This window comes from Centropristis striata, chromosome 7, assembly GCF_030273125.1.
Source record: "Centropristis striata isolate RG_2023a ecotype Rhode Island chromosome 7, C.striata_1.0, whole genome shotgun sequence".
In the NCBI taxonomy this organism is placed as follows: Eukaryota; Metazoa; Chordata; class Actinopteri; order Perciformes; family Serranidae; genus Centropristis; species Centropristis striata.
In genome coordinates, this window is record NC_081523.1 from 22,147,844 (window position 1) to 22,170,437 (window position 22,594).

At 39.6% G+C, this 22,594-nt stretch overlaps 1 protein-coding gene across 1 annotated transcript in view; it reads right to left on the reverse strand.

Annotated features, from left to right (window-relative positions):
- Positions 1 to 17,623: 17,623 nt before the first annotated feature.
- Positions 17,624 to 22,594, reverse strand: part of efna5b (ephrin-A5b) — a 104,182-nt gene continuing 99,211 nt past the window's right edge. Inside the window, exons 3-5 of the mRNA XM_059337654.1 lie at positions 22,044 to 22,109; positions 21,588 to 21,668; positions 17,624 to 19,785 (exon numbers count right to left, since the gene is read on the reverse strand). Of these exons, the coding sequence (XP_059193637.1) occupies positions 19,658 to 19,785; positions 21,588 to 21,668; positions 22,044 to 22,109 (275 nt within the window). The 3' untranslated portion in view covers positions 17,624 to 19,657. The remainder of the gene's footprint in view (positions 19,786 to 21,587; positions 21,669 to 22,043; positions 22,110 to 22,594) is intronic.

The window sequence follows — 22,594 nt, forward strand, 5'->3', positions numbered from 1 at the left end:
CAGATTATTATTATTATCAGTGGTGGAAGAAGTATTCAGATCTTTAACTTAATTGCAGTGTAGAAATACTCTGTTACAAGTAAAAGTCCTGCATTTAAAATGTCAAAATTTTTAGCTTCAAAATATGTAGAAAGGCCCATTTCAGAATAATATTTGTGATTATAATATATCTTATTATTTAATCAGTGGTCTGGCGATCTGTGCGGGGGGAACTCTGCCACTCGCCCAATGTCAGCTGGGACTGGCTCAACTCCCTTCGACCTGAGTATATAAGACTTTACCGGATAAGCGGTAAAGGATAATTAATTAATAAGTTAATATTAATAATAATATATTGGTAAAGGTGGGAGTTATCCTTCACAATAGAGGCAAATTGTACATTTCACCAAGGGATCAATTTAGTCTTATCTTTATGCATAATATTACATCATAATTTATTTGTTGATTTAATATTTGATTAATTAATGAGTAAAGGTACAATATTCCCCAATGAAATGTAGTGTAGGAGTATAATGTATCAAATATACTCCACTTAAGTAGAAATACCTCATAATTGTACTTAAGTAGTAACTGTATTGAGTTACCTATTATGATTATTATGATTGTTATGATTATTATAATTATCATCATTCCACCTGCTGTAATGTTTCCTATAGAAGCTCTGAGAAAGCCTCAGCCCGCTGACCAGTCAAGTTGACCAAAGCGAAGCCATGATGTTTAGTCTCTCACATAATCTACATTACCCACTCTCAGCAGAACTCACAGCTCATACAATGACAATAAGCTTGTTCAATTTCACCGAACACAGAGGGTCACACCGATTCAATTTAACTACAGTGCTACGTGGTGGCCATCTGAGGGGGCAGGAACACAGAAGAGTGGTTATTGGATTGTTTGGTATCTGGTTCCAGCGATAGACGCAAGTGATAAATTATTGTGTGAAACAGGCCTTGACATTGGTGGCATGATTTTGATTAATAGTCTTCTCATATATTACCACTATGTGATTCAATGAAGGTGTGAAAGTGATGTAAATAATGTTGCTGAATAACTTTAAAAAAAATAATGCTGCTACACAGCGGCCCTGCACAGCTGTTGTCCAATGATATGAATTCTGTAATGAATGCCGTAGGGCAGAAAGGACAGCAAGGAAAAATGTGAATACACAGTGTGTGTGTGTGTGTGTGTGTGTGTGTGTGTGTGTGTGTGTGTGTGTGTGTGTGTTGTTCACTTGTAGCATGGGCTGCATTTCTACTAGTTCTAGGTCATTTACTCCCTTGTCCTTCATTTATACACAGTATGATAGAAACCACAGCTGGATTTTACCTCATCAAACCGTGTTGCAACACTTAATTTTACAGGTCTGTTATTTACTAAGAATATTCCTGGAAAGCATTAAGTAATTTGGTAGTAATTGTGTGTTAAAATGAAAACAGTGTTTAATTGGTACACTTCCATTTAATTAATTCCAGTTAATTGCTAGTTTTACCTGGAGAGTCTTTTAGTCAGCGCACAGCAGGTCAGCGGAATATATGAAAATGTGAAATCTGTCTACAGGAAAGCATAATCCTAAATCAGTACTGAATGGGCTTAAATGGAGCAGCTATTCTTCTGATCTGCTCATCAATACAAGTAAATTCTAACTGTAGCACAGCTTCCTATATTTCCCTTACTACTGCTATTTCACTATACTCCCTACAATAAGTCATGAATTGCATTGTTTGTTTTTTGTTGTTGTTTTTTCATAAAATGTCTAAAGAAATTATAGGGAATTAATTTCACCCAAGGAAGGCGCTATAATTACAGAGAAATGTAATTCCACTGTTGTTGCTACCCGCTGGTCCACTGGTTTCAGTTTCATAACATGTTGACTGCTATGTTTGTACTTTTTTTCCTGCATGTACTTAGATGGTCACAATATCACAATTTTAAACTTTGATACTAATATAAAAAAAATCATACTTGATACCTCTTTCGAAAACCAAGACAAAAAAAATGAAAACTCCTAGACACACAAAATATCTTAATTTCTCTCTTTGACATAGGAAAATGCTGTAACAGCCACAGGTAAAGGACCAGTTGATTTTCTTCCCTGTTAATTAATCTGCGCAGCCTTGGGTTGAAAATCTGATTGAAGGCCTGTTTCTGTCCGGTACTTTCAATACTATCAAATGTACAGTTAACGAAGAGTATCAATATTTACGACATAGGGCTGGGCGATAAGACAAAATATATTGTCAAAAATACATGTCAAATGTCTATCGTCTATATTTTTCTATCTGTCATGATGTTGAAAAAACAGCAGATGGATTGCTTTATTAAGTGATTGCAATAATGTCAAATTGATCATTATTTCTGTTTAATTAGACAACAAAAAAACTATATCGTTATCATAACCAAGATAGAAAATGACCTATACTGGGATAGAAGATTTTAGTCATATCATCTAGCCCTACCTTAGTATATAGTCAAAGAAATCTCTGCTACACACCCTTTTATTTGCAATTTACATGTTTACTGCCTGGCATTTTGCAGTGAATTGACAAGTCTTTTCACTCAATGTTTATATAAATAAGGAGAATAAATACTACTGAAATGTTCTTGTCTGTCAAGTTGCAAGTTTCTGGGCTGAATCTTTGGAGATTTATCCTCGAAATATCATGCCTCTGATCTTCGCATACTGTACAACACCCTCAGATCCTGGCATGGGTTTGTGGTTTTAGCCTCACATTACCACAGTTCACTGTGCTTTTATCTGGAATTAGTAGCTAAGCCTACCTAAGAGGTGCCCACCTGCCTGCTTAAAGCATATCACACTGCACACCTTTGCTCTGTCATCATCCACCTACCCACCAAACCCACAACTGTCCCAACACATTCTCAACCACGCACTCAAAGGCTTAGATACACACAGGCCTCAAGTGCACAAAATCTAATACACACTAAAGCGTGTGCATGCACTTCACTCAACAGCCGCATTCCAGGTGGGTTACCTAATTTAATTTTCTGCATGTAGTGGCTTGGGTCTCCTTTGTCCTTGACCCCGTTGCTGTTGGTCACCGCCCCCCTGCCAAGGGGCCTGCCTGCCTGGCATATTTATAACTAGGCAGGAGAGGGACAACAACACTCACACCAAGTGCTAAAAAACAGACCCCAAATGTGGGCATCTGCCAGTCATCGTTCCATTTTCAATAATTACACACAATCAACACACACAAGCAAAGACAGCCACTCCATTGACAGGCTAATGGAGTAGGAGTGCTGCAGGTTAAACAGAATTAAAATGCGGCTCCAGCTGGAAAGAGAGTTTTGTGATGTTGACGCATACAAATATATCAACTCTGCATCATTTTGGTCACATGAGTCACGTCCTTACATGGGAAGCTGAATGCTCACCCTCATAAAGAGCAAATGCATTTCTAAATGGAAAACAGGGAAAATAAAACACATCCTGTTACTGACGTTTTTTTGTTGTTGTTTTCACGCTGCAAACCAGGTCAGTCCAAGTTGTTCAGGTTTCTCTTGTCGATGTGATCACGTTACATCAACAATGTGAAACATCGACATGACTAATCCTCCTACACCCCATCCCAAACTTTTGTATCTGACCATAAGGTTATAGTCATGACAGGTACTGAAGTGCACAGCATTAGCTCTCACAGTGTATGCAAAATCCCTGTCATATCTGCTGCCCACACACCAAGCGGGGCCTACTGCACCTGTCAGATAACATCTGTTCATCTGTCCTGTCTTTCTCTGCTCTCTTTCTCGCTCAGTTACTCTCTTATAAGTATTTCTGTATTAAATTTTCATCTCTAGAATGGAAAAACTCTGTAACTTTTATACCATGATGCAAAGACATAATCTGGGCTATTAAAATATTTGTGATTTACATTGGTGTTTGCTTTCCCCTGTACGCACACTACTCGACATGAGTAGGGCTTTCAGTAAACTAAATAATGCAGCGTGATGTGATATGATAATTGCTCTGTTTCAACAACCTGCGTGGAGGTTTGCAAGAGCGTCCAGACGTAAAATGCTGATAATTAAATCCCCACAACGGCAGGACAGGACCCCATGAATACAGTTGTTTTACAAGAGTTTCAGCTGAAATTGCTCCCCTAGTTATTCCATGCAGTGTACAGAACTACATTATTTTTCTTCATTAGGTACACTGCCAATTCTATAGTTATAATGGTTGCATTAAAGCACCACTTTAGAGATATGTAAAGACTTCTAACTTTGTAAAGTCTCTGCTATGTAAGGATGTTAGTACTGTAGCCTTGTCCTTGCCATTGGTTTCATCAGCCTTACCTTCCCAGTGAAGAAAGAGATTTTCTACACTTCATGAGAAATGGGCAGCAATACATTTAAATGGCTTAAAATATTGCACCCGTCCATGTGTCCTTGATCTATCTTGCACAACACTTGGGGAGATAAAACACATCCAGGATTCAGTAATACAAAAAATATATATATGTATTCAGCTTTTATGCTACACGTATTCACTGCATTACAAGTTACATCCATACTAATATGAAATAATTTCAGTGTCTACATTGCATATAGATGTGAGAGTGTGCTATTATGTGCATACTTACTATCCCTACTGCTGCAGAGTGACTTTGCTATCCCAATAAACATAACGTTAGTGTTGTACTGAGGACAAAGTAGGATGAAAAATGAACAGAAAAGACAATTTTAGGAGACCAAAATGTTGCAGTTAACCTTTATGAACTGAAAATACACTTTGAAAGGGCCAAAGTTCTTAAACCAAAACATGGACAACAACCAACCATGATAGCAACTTGTCAATAACAAAAAAGACCCATTCTTAGTATATATACTATATACCCTGCTTTATCTGCTATTTTACTAGCCTGGGTATACCCATACTGCCTTGCGCGCTCGATTTCATTTCGAACTGCAAAATAGTCTGGAAACTACGGAGGTTTCTTAGCCCTGTTTTAGGGATCCAATCACAGAGCGGGGAGGGGCGGCAAGACGGTGACGCGTACTACTGGACAGACGGAAGCATTTAGTTTTGTAGTTTTCTTACGGATCCAGCATGGCTGCAGCAGACGCAAAGCTCTCTTTCGATCTAGCTGACGGCATTTTAAATAGTTTAGAGCGAAAGTTTATTTTAAAAGAAGAACAACAATTGCCTTTACACTTTATAGGTGAATAGGTGACTTTATAGGTGAAACTATAGTGCAGCCAGAGTCAGAATGCTGCGGAAAAATGTTGCAGAAGCACAACTGAGCATTTTAGTCTCAAAGTAGAGATGCTAGAGGGCTAGCCTGGCTATGTAAACATCCATTTCTGTCGCTCTACATACGTCATCTGGTATGACTGATACGATTGGCTAAGAGCTACCTACAGACGCTTTTGATAGACAATAGTAGCACCCAATAAACGGCTCTGGAGGATCGTAAACCACGCCTCCTCTACGGAGAAATGAATGGCTGGTTTCCAGACTAATCTCATTTGTGATTAGTCTGGCGTTAGCCAGGCTACTATTTTATGGTAATTGTAACCATAATTTACGAAATGAAAATAATGCTACATTAAAGAAGACTCGACACAAGTGATTGAGATCATACATTCATTGTTAAAATGTGAAAGAAATAGGGAAATTTATAGACTTTAATAATTGGACTTCTTTTTGCAATCAGTGAGTCGCCCACTACTGGCCATTAGAAAAAATGCAGATTAGATGCACATTGGCTTCACTTTTCAGGCCCAAAGCTGCTTGGTCACACATAAATACCACAAACTGTATTTTTACCTATGTATACTGTAAGCCTATTCCTAAAGCATGCTGACATGTTGAGTGTGACAGAAGATCAGCTGGGACAACTTCTGTACTTTACTTTGGCAGCACAGGCCATATTTAAATGTTGACCTTATGACCCCTGACATTTAGGATTGACCCTTAGCAACCAGACTAAAAATTCAGAGGTCAGCAGAGGCATCAGTCATGTAAGGATCTGACTTTAATGAAGACTTGCAGTTGTGAGACTACTACAAAGCAAGGGAAGGCACTTATACTAACTTATATTAACTTATATATTTATTTGTTTTCATTTTAACTCAAAATATCCAACTAATGTGACGTCATAGTGATTAATAACCCGAAATACCCCTTTAACCATTTTGTTATCTTGCAAGTGTATGTTCCATGTGATATTAAGTACAATGTGAACTACACCAAGCTGACTTTTCGAATAAAATTTCATTAAATAAAGAATTTGTGTCTGTGTTTGCATGTGTGTGTGTGTGTGTGTGTGTGTGTGTGTGTGTGTATGTGTGCACGCGTGCATGTGTGTGTGTACAGTAGGTAAAATAGCCAGAGAGAGAGGACAGCAGGGAGAAACTGAGACAGGCAAAAGTTAGAAAGGTTGTTTGCATGATCTCTGGAAATATTGCCATAGCCTCAGGCTTTTTCTAAGAAAAAGGTTAGAGATTAGAGAAAACTGAGTTATTTCCAATACTGTGTGTTCACTCTGCCAGTTCAACACTAATAAATGAACTGCCATGGTGCATTAAAAAAACCATATAGGTGAGAACTCTCACAATTACTTCTGCCCTTTCCATTAATTAATGTTATTCAGAGACACTTCAGGATAATGACATTTAATAAGATCCACTTAGAATATGATTTCAAATGCATAATTTGGACAGTATTACCATAACATATTTGTTTTCTTATTTGTTTATTATAATGGACCTGCACTACCTTCTTCGAGGACTTGTCTAATTCTCTGTGTTGCAAGTGATGTATAAATTATGAGAGGATTACTTTACAAATGTCATCTTAATATAAAATACATATGTTTCATTGCTGTACATTTAAATGCATCATACCTTTGTTCACTGTTAGACCTAGAGTATGTAGAAGAGCTTGGCAGACGTTTGCAGTCCTTCTTAAATGAATCTGTTTGTAAATCAGATTTTCACTCGCTTGGCGTCAAATCAAGTCCTGTGTTTATTTGACCCATCCGTCCACCCCACTTACTCCCTGTGTGGACTTTGTCGCTCTTTATATTACTTCAGGTGACTTCCTGCTTTACTCCAGCCACTAGGGATCCTGCCTAACAATAAAAGTAAATATGGGCCTAATAGGCTGCTTGTACAAATGACCTACGGGCTCGATATGTGGAGGAGAACAGTCTCCTAAGGCCAGATGGTTAATGCAAATCGAACTATACAGCACAAGCAGTTCAGAATCGATCCATTACATATTAAACTGTAATAAGGGTTGTTTTTTGTTTTTTTTTATAAATAAAGGTGTGAAAGCATTTCATTCTAAGATGACTGAATGCCATTAGTTAGCTTTAAAAAGTAAAGTAGAATGAGTTTCTATATTTCTATGTCATAAAGGCATGCATTTTACTTAAACTGCAGACCAAAATCTTGTATACATGGCAAATACAATTAAAACGTTTTTTTTTTCATTGTCCTGATGTCTTGCTACACACTAAAACTTGAAAATTCATACCTGATTAATGAAAAATATAGACACTAACTCGAACTGTCTGCTAATCTCATCTCAGACATGCTGCATTCTCATTTGAAATACAATATGATGCTGTGATAATCCACCCGGAGACGCATTTGCAGAAATGACGGCTTCCAAGAAATTGTGAAAGAGTGACGTGAAATATTGTCAGAGGAGGAGAGTCTTGAATTACGAATCAGATTAAAGTTATGGTGAGCTTCATGAATAATGCAGCCAGCGTTTATTTCCCAGGAAGTCAACTGTAAGACATAGTCCTCTGGCCAAGTCTCCCTCCTCTCAGTACTCTCCACATTTCATCCACACCAGTAATGATGGATGGCATTTTAAAGTAAACTAATTAGGCCAGAAAAAGAAAATGAATTGAGACGATATTTCATCGCATCAACATCATAATGGTGCAAGTGTCAGACTATTTCTTGCCATCAAAAAATTAAAAGCATAAATCAAAGGTTATGGAGGCCAAAAAAGGAGACTGGGTTGGAAAGTTATTGTTTTAACAGGATGACAAAATCATTAGAATCTAATTTATGACCCCAGGGCAAAGACTTCTCTGTGATCTAGTGTTGGCATGTCAGTGTAATATCCCTGTCATCGTATTTGCCTCATTCATTCAATGGGCACTGGCAGGAAATACTTTCATTTCAAATGGCACACTTACTCTGAGTGGAACGAGCTGCTCAGGAGATGACCAAGGCCCTCCGCCCCCTGGCAAAGCTGGTAAATTGGTGTGCTCAAATTCCACAGCAGTATGACACAAATATAACTCATCCATTCTGGGAGGGAGGAAGCAGATAGACGTGCAGGATATAATTCTGAATCTGGTATCTGATTTCCACACAGCGAAATGGGCCGTGACAATTAAATTCAGCTGCTGTAAAAATAAAATAAACTTCACTTAGTGCAGTTTTTTGAGTCCACGCAGCTGAAGTTTATTACCTCCACCAATGTTTTTCATTCAGTTTGTTTATTTGTTTGTGTGTTTGTAAGATGGACTACGGAAATAAATAATAGTCCACCATAAAATTTGGTGGAAGGCAAGTGGCAACATGCAGAACTGAAAAGTGAACCTACATTTTTTTATGGCAAGCAGGGACATGTTTGCCTCCTTTTTCACCGAAAAAGTTGCTGCCATCAGTAACCAGTTCTCTAAGCCTGACCAGCGACAGCTGCTGCTACCACCCAACCGGGCTTCTCTCACCTCTCTACATCCTCTGACCGAGGAGGAGGTCTTGAAGCTTCTGCTGGATTCTCGACCAACCACCTGTACACTGGATCCAATACCATCCAATCTCCTTCAAACCATTTCCTCGACAGTAAATACCTCAATCACACACATCATCAACTCCTCACTTACAGCTGGCATGTTTCTCACCACCTTCAAATGGGCCCAGGTGACTCCACTGCTCAAAAAACCATCACTGGACCCGACACAAGTGAGCAACTACAGACCTGTCTCACTCCTACCATTCCTTTAAAAAATTCTTTAACCAAGTCTCCAGGTTCTCCTTTCCGAGAACAACCTGTACGATCCAAATCAGTCTGGCTTCAAACAGGGTCACTCTACTGAGACTGCTCTCCTGTCTGTAACAGAATCACTGCGTCTGGCTAGAGCAGCTGGTCAATCATCAGCTCTTTTGTTGCTAGACCTCTCTGCAGCTTTCGACACGGTTAACCACCAGATCCTCTTCTCTTCACTCGCAGAACTTGGTATCTCAGGTTCTGCCCTCCAATGGTTCGCGTCCTGCCTATCAGGGAGATCTTTTAGAGTATCTTGGAAGGGAGAAGTGTCCAAACTACAAAACCTTTCCACTGGAGTGCCTCAAGGATCAGTGCTTGGCCCCCTTCTCTTCTCAATTTACACCACCTCACTTGGCACAATCATTCACAATCATGGATTCTCATACCATTGTTATGCTGATGATACCCAGCTGTTCCCACCAAACGACCCCACAGTCTCGGCCCGCATCTCTGCTTGTCTTGTGGACATCTCCACATTGATGACAGAACACCATCTTCAGCTTAATCTTTCAAAGACAGAGCTCCTTGTCATCCCACCCCGTCCGACCTTATATCAGCCTATTAATCTTCAGCTTGGATCCATGCAACTTGTACCCACCTTCACTCTTGATCTACACTGACAACCACGACTGTATCACACTGACCGATCTTGCGACCTATAAAGCACTTGTGTCCTAATGGACTCGAACTTAACCCACGGCACTTACTCTTGCTATGTTTCTTGACTTCATCCTTGCTTGTGTTGTATTACTCTCATTTGTACGTCACTTTGGATAAAAGCGTCTGCTCAATGACATTGTAGAATTGTAGAATAGGGAGCAACTCCACTGGTTACAAAAAGGCAAAGTCAGATTATATAGAGGTCAATGAGAAAATTACCCTACTTCTCACTTGTTTTATTACCTCAGTAAACATTTTCCTAATGCGTTCATGGTCTCAGTCGCTAGTTTCAAGTCTTCTTAAATACAGCATGATTTTCATTGTGTAAATTATGGTCCCATTTAGAGTTAAATAGACAAAACAGCAGGGCATGTTTTAGGGTGGGGCTACCTGGTGATTGACAGGCCACTACCATGATGCACTGTGTGTTTTTGTCTTAGAATTTTGACTTTGAATTAGCACTAGCGTCAGCTGAAAACGTAGCCTCCTCCTCCACAGCTCCATTCTGTCGTCCATGGTTACCTTCTGAAAAAAAAATCTGGTAAGGCCAAATATGCGAAATCCTAAGACTTCGAAACCATTGTACAGACCAATAAGTAACATCACAGTTACTACATCCACTTACTTTCAGCAGTCGTATCACGAATCATGGTACTGATTACACCAATTATTTTTCACCTCTGCTAACATTTAGAGATAGGGGCATTTGGCTTTGGCAGAGGTCTGCACTCTTGAGTGCCCTTCTAGTTTGAAAATGCTTTTGAACACCACAATGTGACTTCAGCTTCATCAGTGGAAAAACAACCCTCTGATCAACACTTTAAATAGATGTTATTGAAAAATCAACACTCACTGACAGTGGAAAATGTGCCATGTAAAACCATTTGACACTTGACAAACTCATTTGTTTTATTATAACCAGTTTTTTTTTGGTGGTTTGTTTCAAAGCAAAAAAGCCACCCACTTTTCATGCTCTAACCAGTTATGTTGGTTTTGCAGTGAAACTTTTGGGTCACGTCTCCCTGTGAAATTAGCTGTCACTTCAAATGAGGAAATCTTCATTTCTGCATGTGTGAATACTTACTGTAACACATCAGACGTGGTGTGAAACACTGTGTGAAAACCTGCTGTTTTCATAGCTCTTCATAGCTCTCCATAGCATCTGACTGCCTACACACAACACTGAAAACAATCCATCCTACTGTAGTTCACCTCTCACAGGGACCTTTTTTCCCTTTTAGTTAAGCTTTGAAAATGAGACTACAATATCAGACACACAAGCCCAATCCATAAACATGTAGACTCACCAACATGTGATCCTTAGTCTCAGTTCTCACCTTTCACCATCACCTCTTTCAATCTCTGTCTCATTTCCCTTGAAGTTGATGTTTTGTAGTGGCGTCACATCTTCCCGTAATCCTCCTCTGGATTGGCTGCAGCCCCTCATCTCTCAGCCCTGAAGGTCAACATGTGAGAGGCATCAGTAAAAGAAAATGACCTGCGTGAAACACATTGCAGTAACCTCCACCTGAGCTGAGGGTAACCTACCTTGGATTTATGGAAAGACACGTGGAGAGAGAGAGAGAGGCCTTGGTCCCCTGAAATTGATAATTAATTGAAAACATTTGTACAAAGCAAAATATCTTTTAATTCTACTACAGACAATTCTCAACTTTTTTCAGTCAAGGGGCCCTTACAATATAGAGAATATACTGGGAGCCCTATCACATGTATCTCTTGGAATAATTTGGCGTAGCCTATTGGCTTTTATACCGTGTTGGAGGCGGTGCCCTGTTCATTCCTATAAAAGAGTTGCCAGGCAGAGTTAAATCTGTGTGCATTTACCTGTACAGCATCCGCTTCATTCCCCTAGTGTCGTAATCAAAACTGACTCCCCTTGTTGAAATGGCCAGAGGTATGAAAGCCCCTCATGCAGAGGCGGAGCTAGTCATCATCACATTGGGGGTGGAGCTTTCTCGCGGGGCCCATGAGACTACTCTATTGGAACAGTTGGAAGAATTTGAGAACACTGTAAAATGACTTTATATTACACTCTCCTGTACCGTAGGTGGCAGTATGCAACTAGAAGTTGCAATTGGCCAGTAATCTGAAAGGAGAAGAAGAATTAGAAGGTACGGTGGGTAGGTGCGCCACTTTTAATGCGGCTGCAGCAAGGGATTGTGGGCCGTTTTGAACAGGGTTTACGTTTATTATTTATATTACACAGTTACACTGTCATAGTGTTCTCCCATGATGCATGGCAGAAAAGAGAGTAAATTAGACTAAAATTTGATATTAAGTTTGCCGTTTTTATGGATCTACAATTTATTGTTTTTTTAATGTGTCTGCTCTGAAAAAAGTGCTGTTACTTTCTCACTGTCATTCCTGTGCTGGTACAATTGTAACCACAAGTGAGGTGCTTGTTACATTTCATGGCTTCAGCTGAATGAACAGACACTATTTAAATCCTTGTGGGGGCCAAGCGGGGGCTCCCTCCAAAGCTGTTGGAGGCTTGGGCTTGAAGTAACTATACAGACACTCGATTGGGGGCCCTGCGGCGGCCAACCCCATGCACACATTTATATCATGATAATTTTAAATAAATGAATCTGAAAACCTTTCAGGACCCCCTGGCAAAGTACTATGGACCACTGGGGGTCCCCTGACCCCACTTTGAGAGTCACTGGTTTTCAGGAAGTTGCTTTCTAGTATTTAGAGTCTGAAACCTTTCAAGGGTTGAGGCTATTTATTTCCCTGATTCATTTAGATAAACTTCTGCAACTCATTTATACATTGTGCAAGTTCAAGATTTGTGGCTTTCTGTTTTCTCTGAGGTACTGACTCTGCAAGTAAAATTAAAGTAACTAAGACATTTTATTTTGATGGGTATTGATCAAACACAGCTGAATGGAAAGATACATTGCGCCTGCTTTGACAAAGACAAGGTGTTTCAAATAAATATGTTTGATAAATCTTCTGTAAAACAATGTGCTGATGGCTCTGTTCAAAAATCTCATTTTTTTTCTCCAGCCAGCAATTTCTATGTTATTTTCCCTTACTCTCTCGATAATTATTTCTATTTTTCTTTCTGAACTTGTTCTTGAAACATGTCATGGCTGTCGTAAATCATAAATCCTGACCTTGAATTCTGTTCCAACTTTCTAACCCAGTAACACTGTGACATTCCACAGTGTGACTGAGAAAATGTATTCAGCTTATCAGTTATTTCTGGCACAAGCAGCCACCCCCCAACTCCCTCTCAATAAATATGGGGTTGACTAAGTTGATATGCCTCGGAGGCATTTTAAATATTCCCCCAAAAATATCTATTCATAAAGCAGGGCAACATAATTGGGTGATTTATGACCTTTTCACACCACTGGAGCGATTAACTGAAGACATCATTCAGAGCTGTCAATCAAACTGATTGTTCACATGGAAACGAAACACCATGCAGCCAATAAGGGAGCCAGCTGACTTTAGAATGATGCCTTCAAAAGCCTTTCACTAAAGTGGCCTCTTCAAGACTGTCAGTTACGTTGTCATTGTGTTAAGATAAAACTTCTTCTATCAGAAAGCTACACCGGCAGAAAGAGAAATAGAATCAAAGGCGCAGGTAAATCTGTGCACATTCATGTCGCCATTTCAAGGGTGACATGGTTTCTGTTGAACGCCATCTCACACCGGTAACGTCCTCTCACTCACTGCTGGTCACAGACCTTGGCTATGTTCATAGCTTAATAGTACATCTGGGACACATCTTCACATAAAGCTATCATTACCTCAGATTTAATGATCAGGCGCAGTGATTTGTCTTTATTGGTCTTCATAGACGCACACACCTGCATCTCCAGAGCCTTCCTTTGGTAATAACACCAGGAAGAACAACTTGACACTAATTGGCTCATCATGTCAAGTGTGTTCATGCATAAAGCATTTCTTCTACCGATGCTTAAAAAAGTAGCAGCTTTGGAAAAGGATGAGCTTGGAAATGAGATTTCATGACTTTTGCATGAACACGTTTTACTCCAGCCTACAAAGGTACTTAGTCTTCCCTGTAACCCACAGTGGTGCTGGGAAAAAAAGTCTTTCATACCATTACTATCCTCCAAAACTCCCAAAGCTTTCTTTATTTCACTTATCAAAATTCTATGTCATATCCATCTATTTATATGTACCTCCCATATGGTGAGTAGTGATTTTATTCTGTTAAGTCAAATTTCACTGATCTTTATAACATAACTCCAATTGGCTTATCAGGAGGCCTCCCCCCCCTTTGGTCCTAAGGGCTTGCTGGCTCTCAGTCTAATTACCAGAGATAATGGAGGGTGAAGCTAAATGGCGCTGATGGGGTCCAGCAGAAGGTTATTAGGTGTCCTCATTAGTGCCCGACTGAAGTGAAAGGAGGTTTAAGGTCTTATTCTGATCCTGATGGATGGTGTTCCTCTCAGTCTGTCTTTAGAGGGGGGTGTGATTCCACAGAGTAGATGGCGAGGCAGAGGCACAGATAGAGAAATACATGGAGAGGGAAGTGTGTGTGTGTGTGTGTGTGTGTGTGTTTATTTGTGTGATTGTGTGCATCCTGCTTTGTGAGGATCAATTTTTTAATTTTCAGAGTGAGGAAATTTTTGGAAAATGACGACATTTTGGCTAGTCCTCAGTTTAGGAGAGACCTTCAAGGCCTGTTTGACAGTTCAGACTTGCGGTGTGAGTAACGGTAAGAATAAGTGTTGGGGTTTGGCATTTAGTTGTAATGATTAAGGTTTGGGTAAGGGACTAGGAAAAACATTTTTGTATGTTTTCTTTACCTTCTAAGGGATCTTTTTGGCTTTAAACACCAACCTTGTCGGGACCTAATGGGCAAGACATAATTTCTGAGTCCCTGGTTAATGTAAGGGTTAAGGCTAGGCTATACCCACAATGAATGAAAGTCAATTTAATGTCCTTAAAAGGATAGCTGTGCAAAGAATATGAGGGGCGAATGCTGACTTGTAGTGCCAAAGTGCTTTGAGTGGTTGCTAAGACTAGTATTGCACTATACAGGGTTATTTACCAAGTCAATGTAATGAAAAGTCCCCAGAAGTGACCCAAATAAACACAAGTGTGTGTATGTTTTCTGACTTAATTTATTTCTGGGGACATATTTCAGACTAAATACCAGTTGATTGGGGGGGGGGGCTTGTCCAATTGGGAAATGGTCGTTACGGTTAGGATAAGTCTCGAGGAAGGGAACGTAAGTCTGTATAATGTCTCCAAAAGTGACATCAGTGTGTATGGGTGTGTGTGGTTATGGTGCATCCAATTTGGCTCGTGATGAGACATGATTCTACCTGAGTGAGAGAGTATGTTAATTTCCTGCATAAGCTACAGTAGGAATGTCTAATGCAATATTATATACATGCATTGACAAATTTGACAATGCTCCTTATTACAATCCTAACACAGTTATGACAACATGTCAGTTATACTTGTATCCATCTGTAAATAGATTAGAAGAAGAGAAAAAGAGCAGCACAATGTTCAAAGCAATGTATTTCCGTTTTATTGTATTACTCATAGTTGCTCAGACACGTGTATATACAAATACAGATACTTTTTTGTCAAATTTTTTGTTGTTTATATACTGTAAAAGAGCAGGTTGGAAATATTCCCCACCGATGGCAAAGTGGGAGCGGGGTTCAAGGGTGAGAGAAGAAGGACAGCAGGTGGTGTGGTGGAGGTTATACAAGCACAAGAAGAATGGGACAGGACAGGCGCACAAAATGAACAAGAGGCCCATCAGCCAGAGTGGAGCTGACGAAAAGAGAGGCTTTGCCCTGTATGCACAGAACCTGGATCGATGATGGGCTTTACCCCGCTAACAATCCAGTTTAGGATTTGGTGGAGGGGGTGCACTAATCCTTGAACTGTGCCCAGGACCAACGTCTACCGTGGGGAGAAGTGATTCAGGGTTGTTAAAAAGGGAGAGAAAGTGAAGGGCCCTGTTGTAGTCTCTTCGACGCCAGCAGCCGTTCCATGTAAAGCACAATGGCAGAAAGCGTCTTGTACACAGACAGAGCTGCCAGGGCAGAGGCTGAAGGGCTAAGGCATGGGAAACACTCTTCGTTGCCAAAGAGGGTTGCCGCTTCCCATTCACTGCGGCAACAGCAAATGAGACACGCACACACACAAACTCAAAGGTCTCACACATTTTTTCACACTGAAAAACGTCCACACACTGATGTATACACTCCCAAAACGCCTCCTCTTGGGAGAGCAGAAAGAGGATGAATAGTCAGAAGAGACAGACTGCAACTACATGGGATGAATTCAGTAGATGGGTACAGAAAGAGTCATTCTTAGGAGGGAAAAAAAAGTTGCTTTTGAACTACAAAATGACCGACCCCCACTGTAACTTCACAACAATGGTTTGTGTTATGTACATTTGTCATCTGTCACTACACAGCTTTAATGACATCACTCAAATGGGGATGCAAAAAACACACAACATGAAAGTGATCTGAAAATCTAACACGTCTCGAAAGAAAAAGAAAATAAGAGCAAAAAAAACTTTCTTTTTAAAACGTTTTTTGATTTTTTTTTTTCTCTTTTTTTACATGTCATCAAGTTCATGCGCATGCCACATAATGAAACTGGCGAGATCCTTCCATTAAAAAGCAAACAGTCCACCCATGGCAGATCGTTGAGCTGACCAACATGCTTTCGAACACTGAAGGCAAAAAAGTACAAATAAGCCATCCATTAAGTCCAAAGTGTTTCTTTCCAAGGCAGGATCCTTATGAAGAGATGTGAAGGTCGGTGACTGGTTTGAAACATGTAACAGGTTGAGCCACTCGTTTGGCTAATGTCCAGCCTCCTGTACACACACTGGTGTACAGCTCCCACAGGTTTCCCCTTCATATTAGCACAAAGTTTCATTAGGCATTGAGGATCAAAGCACACAATGCATTGTTTGAGGACAGTACACACTCCGCAAAACCCAGAGATAATACCGTATTCATTTTTTAGAAAAGACATAAGAACCAAATTAATACTTTAATATCAAACACTATTTACATCAAGAAGTTTTCCTAATAATAATAGTCATAATCATCATCATCATAACAATAATAATAATTATACACTTTTAACAATGATCTCATTTTTTTCTTTTGTCCTCCAGAAAGGTACAAAACAGATACTAACCTAACACTACTTGTTTTATGGTTGACTACCTCAGGATACACAGTATCCAGTTTATAAGTTGATCCTCATTTCCCAGGTTAAGGTGTGTACAGAATAAACCATGGTAATAATAGCAATAATGACAAATAGTAGTATTGGTAATTATAAGAGAGTACAATTGAAGCTGGTTTCTGATAAAAGTCTAGTGTTAATCTGCTGACAAGCGTCCATTTTGAATCTTATGCGATGCTCATTCCCTGTGGTGTTCTCCTGAAAATTACTACCTCATTAAATGGCCTCTTCTCCTATTACCCCCCATAGCTGAGCTGCTATTCTGCTGTAATAGCATTGTTACCGTAGCGCAAAAAAAACAAACAAAAAAAAAATAAAATGGCAAAAGGCAAAGGCAGTCTTTTTGGGGAAGAAATAAAAACTGAATAAAAGGCAGCCACAAAAAAGAAATGAAAGCAAACGAAACAGTGCATACCTTTTTGAGACAGAATGATACTGAACAATAGGACTGTAATTGAATTGGGTGTATTTTTCAGTAGTGTTGCATGGATTTTTACTTTTTTTGTTTAGTTAGGCACTCTAGTCACACTACCTTTGGCTACCTCCCGTGTCTTTCTATCTTTCCCTGTGTGTGCGTCTCTCCCTTTAATTCTCCGTCTCCTTCGCGAACAAATTCTCTCAAACTGCAAGGTCATCGGTGCTTTAAACCCCCCCCCCACACCCCCCCCACGGTTGAAATCTACACCCCCCCTCCCGAGACCCCCCAAGCCTTCCACCATCTATTTTTAATACCAGGAATAACTCCCCTTGCCACAACATGGGGTCCACATGCCTGTCATTTTGAACCTCATTAAAGAGTCACTTAAACCTGTAACACTAGGAGCCCAAGGTGGACATGCAATTGCTCCTGCGCTCCTTTTCTTGCTCTATTTCTCTCTTTCCATGTGTCTTTACAAACCAAATTGGTGGCCCATTTCTCAAACAAAAAACAGTCTCTAAAAGGAAGGAGTTAATTTCTCTATCTGTCCATATTTCTATGAAAGCAAAGAAACAATTCTCTTTCGTTTGAAAAAAAGACATAATAGCTTTCATTATGCTCACTCACCATGTGCATCGGCGGGAGCTGAAGGACTCTGAATATCATTATAACACAGTGAATTCCTTTTCATCTAAGTGCTAACATAAACCTGGCCAGACTAAATAGAGCCGTGCATTGCCTCACATTAAACGGATACTTCTCTACTCGCATTGTGTTTTCAACTAATTGCAACTATACATCAGTCCTGTAAATGCTGCACTGACTGCTGCAATAAACTAAACTATAAACTATAAACTGCGATAACCAGCTAACTAATATTTGATGAGTCAAAGCTGTGTTTTAGGTGGCATCGACGTGAGAAAAGGTTCTGTGAATTCAAGTGTCTTTTAAAACACTTTTTCCATGACATCTGTTCTAATTTAAGTGGATTTCAGATTGTACAAAAATATAAAGTTTTCAGTGTCTCCATTGTAGGAGGCAATGTTTGGAGACACAATTGGCAGAGTAAATCTGAGTAGTAACTTAATAATTTAAAAAAGACAAATGAATTCTGCAATTTAGCTGTGAATCACTTTTAAACAATCACTTTAACAATCAATACACTGTGGATGCAAATGCTTTTGGGAGTGTTAATATTGACTAATACTCAAACGGAACAGAGAGAACAATTGCAGCCCTGCTCAGTAAACATTGCATAAAATGACTGTGACTGTTGCCGTGAAATTGTGTGATCAACATTCAAAAGATATTGATCCTCGAACTTAACAGCAGTCTGCAAAGTATCTGGTGAGAAAGTTTCAATTTAGCTGTTGTGTGAGTCATGGTGAACCAAATGTGTTTGAGAGGTGTTTTATTGAGCCAGAGACTGGCATACTCTGCACAAAGGAGGAAAAGAAAAAGATGCCTTGTTGCTCCAAAGGTTTTACACTCACTCGCTCAAGCCCTATCCACCTATACACACACTTTGTATTCAAGAGGAAATTGGGCGCTATCTATAAACCAGGACAGTCTGAAGACCAGCGGGCTAAGGTGCATGCCATGTACGATTTCCTCAGTGCTGTGTTTTACAGTCTGACTACTGCTATTACTCTTATTTCCCTGCATCTTTCAGCTGCACTTTCGAGTAAAATGGAGCCGCAAATACCTGCTCCTTATGACCTTGCAGAACTTAATCGAAACAGTTTTCGAAAGGCTTCTTGAGAGGTCTCGGGATGACTATTTATTCATGTATGTACAGTTCTTTCTAAGACCTAGAATCTTCACTTTCCTACTGTGTACTGCTGCTACTTTATGCAACTGTAAAAAAAATCCTACTGCTATTGACTGTTAACGTCATGTTTATGTATCTGACTCTCTAAGCATGTGTCTGTCTGTGTGTGTGTGTTGTGTATGTGTATGTGGGTAAAAATCAGTGCTGCAATGACATAAACATGATGTAAAGGGATGTCAAAAGTCACCGGAAAATAAGAATCACTAAGTGTCAAAAAACGGGATTTGGCATCTTAGTTGAAGGTTTAAGAGGGGGATACTGTCTCTCCCACTTCCAACATCAACTTTTTTCACTCACAGACGGAGAAAGACCACTTAAATATATTTCTGAAAAAAATAGAGGGTTCCTTGAGAAGCCTGCTCTGATGCCCAATCAAGCAAACAAGCTCCACCCAAATCCCGCCCCTTCCCTGCAGCCTCGGGCAGATTCAGGCCACGCTAGGTGTAAATGCCCTCCGGGACAGAGGGAGGCGCTATAAAGTGAAGAGTGCTGATAGGCAGACCAGCAACAAAGCCAGGAGTGGACTTGTTTTCTGCAGGTGCGGTGCAGCATTCGTTTCGTCACTTCGGGAAGGCTCAGCCGGTTCATGGCTGGTATCGTCTGAAGGATAACACAAAGAAATGAAGAGTTAGTATTTATGGTACAAACTGCTCTTTCGCAAACATTGCACCACAGACAAAAGACAACATTATGCAATCAATGTGTTTCCATATGATAAAGTGCTTTTAAAGAAGGTAAATAGATAAAGTAGTTTAGAAAGCAGATAGATATATGTAAAAATGAATAACAATAATAATAATCAGCAGATTAATAGCTGTTTCCATTCCTGAATTTTTGTTCACATTTTGACTTATTGCATTAGAGCTGGATAGAAATGACTAAATATAAATAAATAAAAACTTCCTCAACTGTGCAAACAAGTTTTTATACTTTCAATTGTTGTTGAGTTTTTTGCCAAATTATTTCTGACATAGCAAACATTTAACTTGGATGTCTGGGCTTCGTGTTCATTAATTTGATAAAGTTGTAATAGTGAAGTCTGAGTTGCCACATGAACTTGGGTTGCTATGTCATGCTTCAAATCTTCAAAACATTTTTAATTCAACTCCCAGGTCATGTGCCTCTGTCTGTCTGTCTGTCTGTCTGTCTGTCTGTCTGTCTGTCTGTCTGTCTGTCGTCTGTCTGTCTGTCTGTGGCATCAGTATCTGTGTGCAGCCATGTGCCCTCTGCACCACGGGAAAGTAGCTGAAGCATGCACAGCAAAGGACAGATAGACAGAGCAGAGGACCGAGCAGTTACATAACTATACCAGTGTATGTGTGTGTGTGTGTGTGTGTGTGTGTGTGTGTGTGTGTGTGTGTGTGTGTGTGTGTGTGTGGGCGTGGAGGGATATGGCAACAGTAGATGACGGATGAATGTTTTAATTTCCCTCCTCTGGAGAGTGTAATAAGGGAATGAGCCAAAAGGAGCATGCAAGGTGAGAGGCAGCCATCAGAGATGCAGGCAAATAGGGAGATAGAAATCAGGCAGGAGGAGAGGCAGATGGGCATCACAAATGTCCTAGGATCTGGCCTTATATATGTGTATGTGTGTGTGTGTCCCATTTTGTGATAAACTCTGATCTGCTCAGTGATCAATTTCAGACTGTAATAGAGCTCATTTTCAAATGAATAATCTCCATAAAGACATTTTTTGGAATGTCTTATATTTGACAGGTTGGCATATATATATATATATATATATATATATATATATATATGGTGGCCTTTGTGTTGTTTCAGATCTTAGGGTGAGCCGCTGCTGGGAATGAGCAGCTTGTGGGTGATGTGGAGTGTTTCAGTTCAGTGACTGGGTTACACTCATGTATGAAGACATAAAAATGCTGTGCATTCTGAGCACAGAAAATAATCTATGCTGCGCTACAGAGCCAAACAGCAGCTCAGTGAACAGTGAAACAGAAAATTAAAAAATCACCAAATGTATTGCTGCCGTGTAAATGTATATGTACTATGTATATCTCTCTTTTTCTTCGCTGGTCAGATTAATTAAAGCACTCAAGTTACTGATGTATCAGGGTAGAAAATCAAGACTTGATGACATGAAGCATCACATGCAATAGGACAGTCAGTGTTGAATAAGTGAAAAGGTTTGAAAACAGTGAGAGAAAGTGAAACATGCACATCTATGAGAATACCACATTCAAGAATCTGATATATAGTAATTTAATTATATATACACTAAATATGCAGTGTATATACAAATATATATCAACATGCAGTAAAATCCTTCAGTATACTGTAATATACAACAATAGCATGACAACATTCAGGGAACAGGCACAGAACATGAGACACATGTACAGATGTATGAAGAGAATCAAAAAAGCAGGAACCCATACTAACCTCGTGGTTCTAATGTATTGTCTACTTTGTCGTTTACGTCAAAAACGCGGTCATGTACGCCTATAGTTTTCACACAGCTGGCTATAACAGAAAATAGGGAGAATAAGAGATCATTAGAGGTTTATGCCAAATAGGTTAGTGACATTTGAAGCCCGCCCCTCAGCCCTGACAGCAACAAAGCTCATGGCAACATTCAGATGAGGTATGAAGTGACCTGGATTTGATGTGATCATCTGTCATCCTTTTCATGTTTCACAAAAAAAAAAAAAAACATTTTTCTTAGCAAGTAAAGAATTTGTATGATAATGAAAGTGGTATGTTGGACAGTGAGCAAAAGGCAATTGAGGAGGAAGTGAGGTAACCAGAGAAGTAGACATAAACTGTTTTGATTTTCAATCCAAATGTGTACTTCAACAAGCTCTATTACAAAGCCTTGTGCTGAATGCAAACACTTACTTGATGGTCGGACGAAAACTTTGAGCTTCAGGCATGTTTTCCTCCCGTTCTCAGCAATGGTGGAGGCTGAAAAATGCAAAAGACAAAGGTAAAGAGGGTGTTAATATAATGCTACACACAGTGTGTACTTAACAAACAAACTCTCACATAAAACGTCTGTATATGTATGTTTTTAAAAATGAAGATATTTTATTCCCTATGGAAAACAGTCAGAACTGAGGTAGTTTATTCTGGAAAAAATAAAAAGACTCAGATGGTTAATGTTGACTCTTAAGTGGATTTTATAGGGTTAGTCATGGTTCTTGTGAAATTATAGACAGAAAGTATTTACAGATGTGCTAGAGAAATGTCTCTGGGGAAAGTGAAGTGCTTTGCTCCAAGTTTAATTGTAGCATTTTAGATTCTACAACTGGCAGCAGCTTAATAAGGATCAAGGAATTTGCATCCTCTAAAACACTCAAAACTGGAATATATCATGTTGTGCTAATGCTTGACATGTATGCGTTTATGTATTTTCCTCTCTAAAAAAGCTCTATGCTCTTCGAGGGACA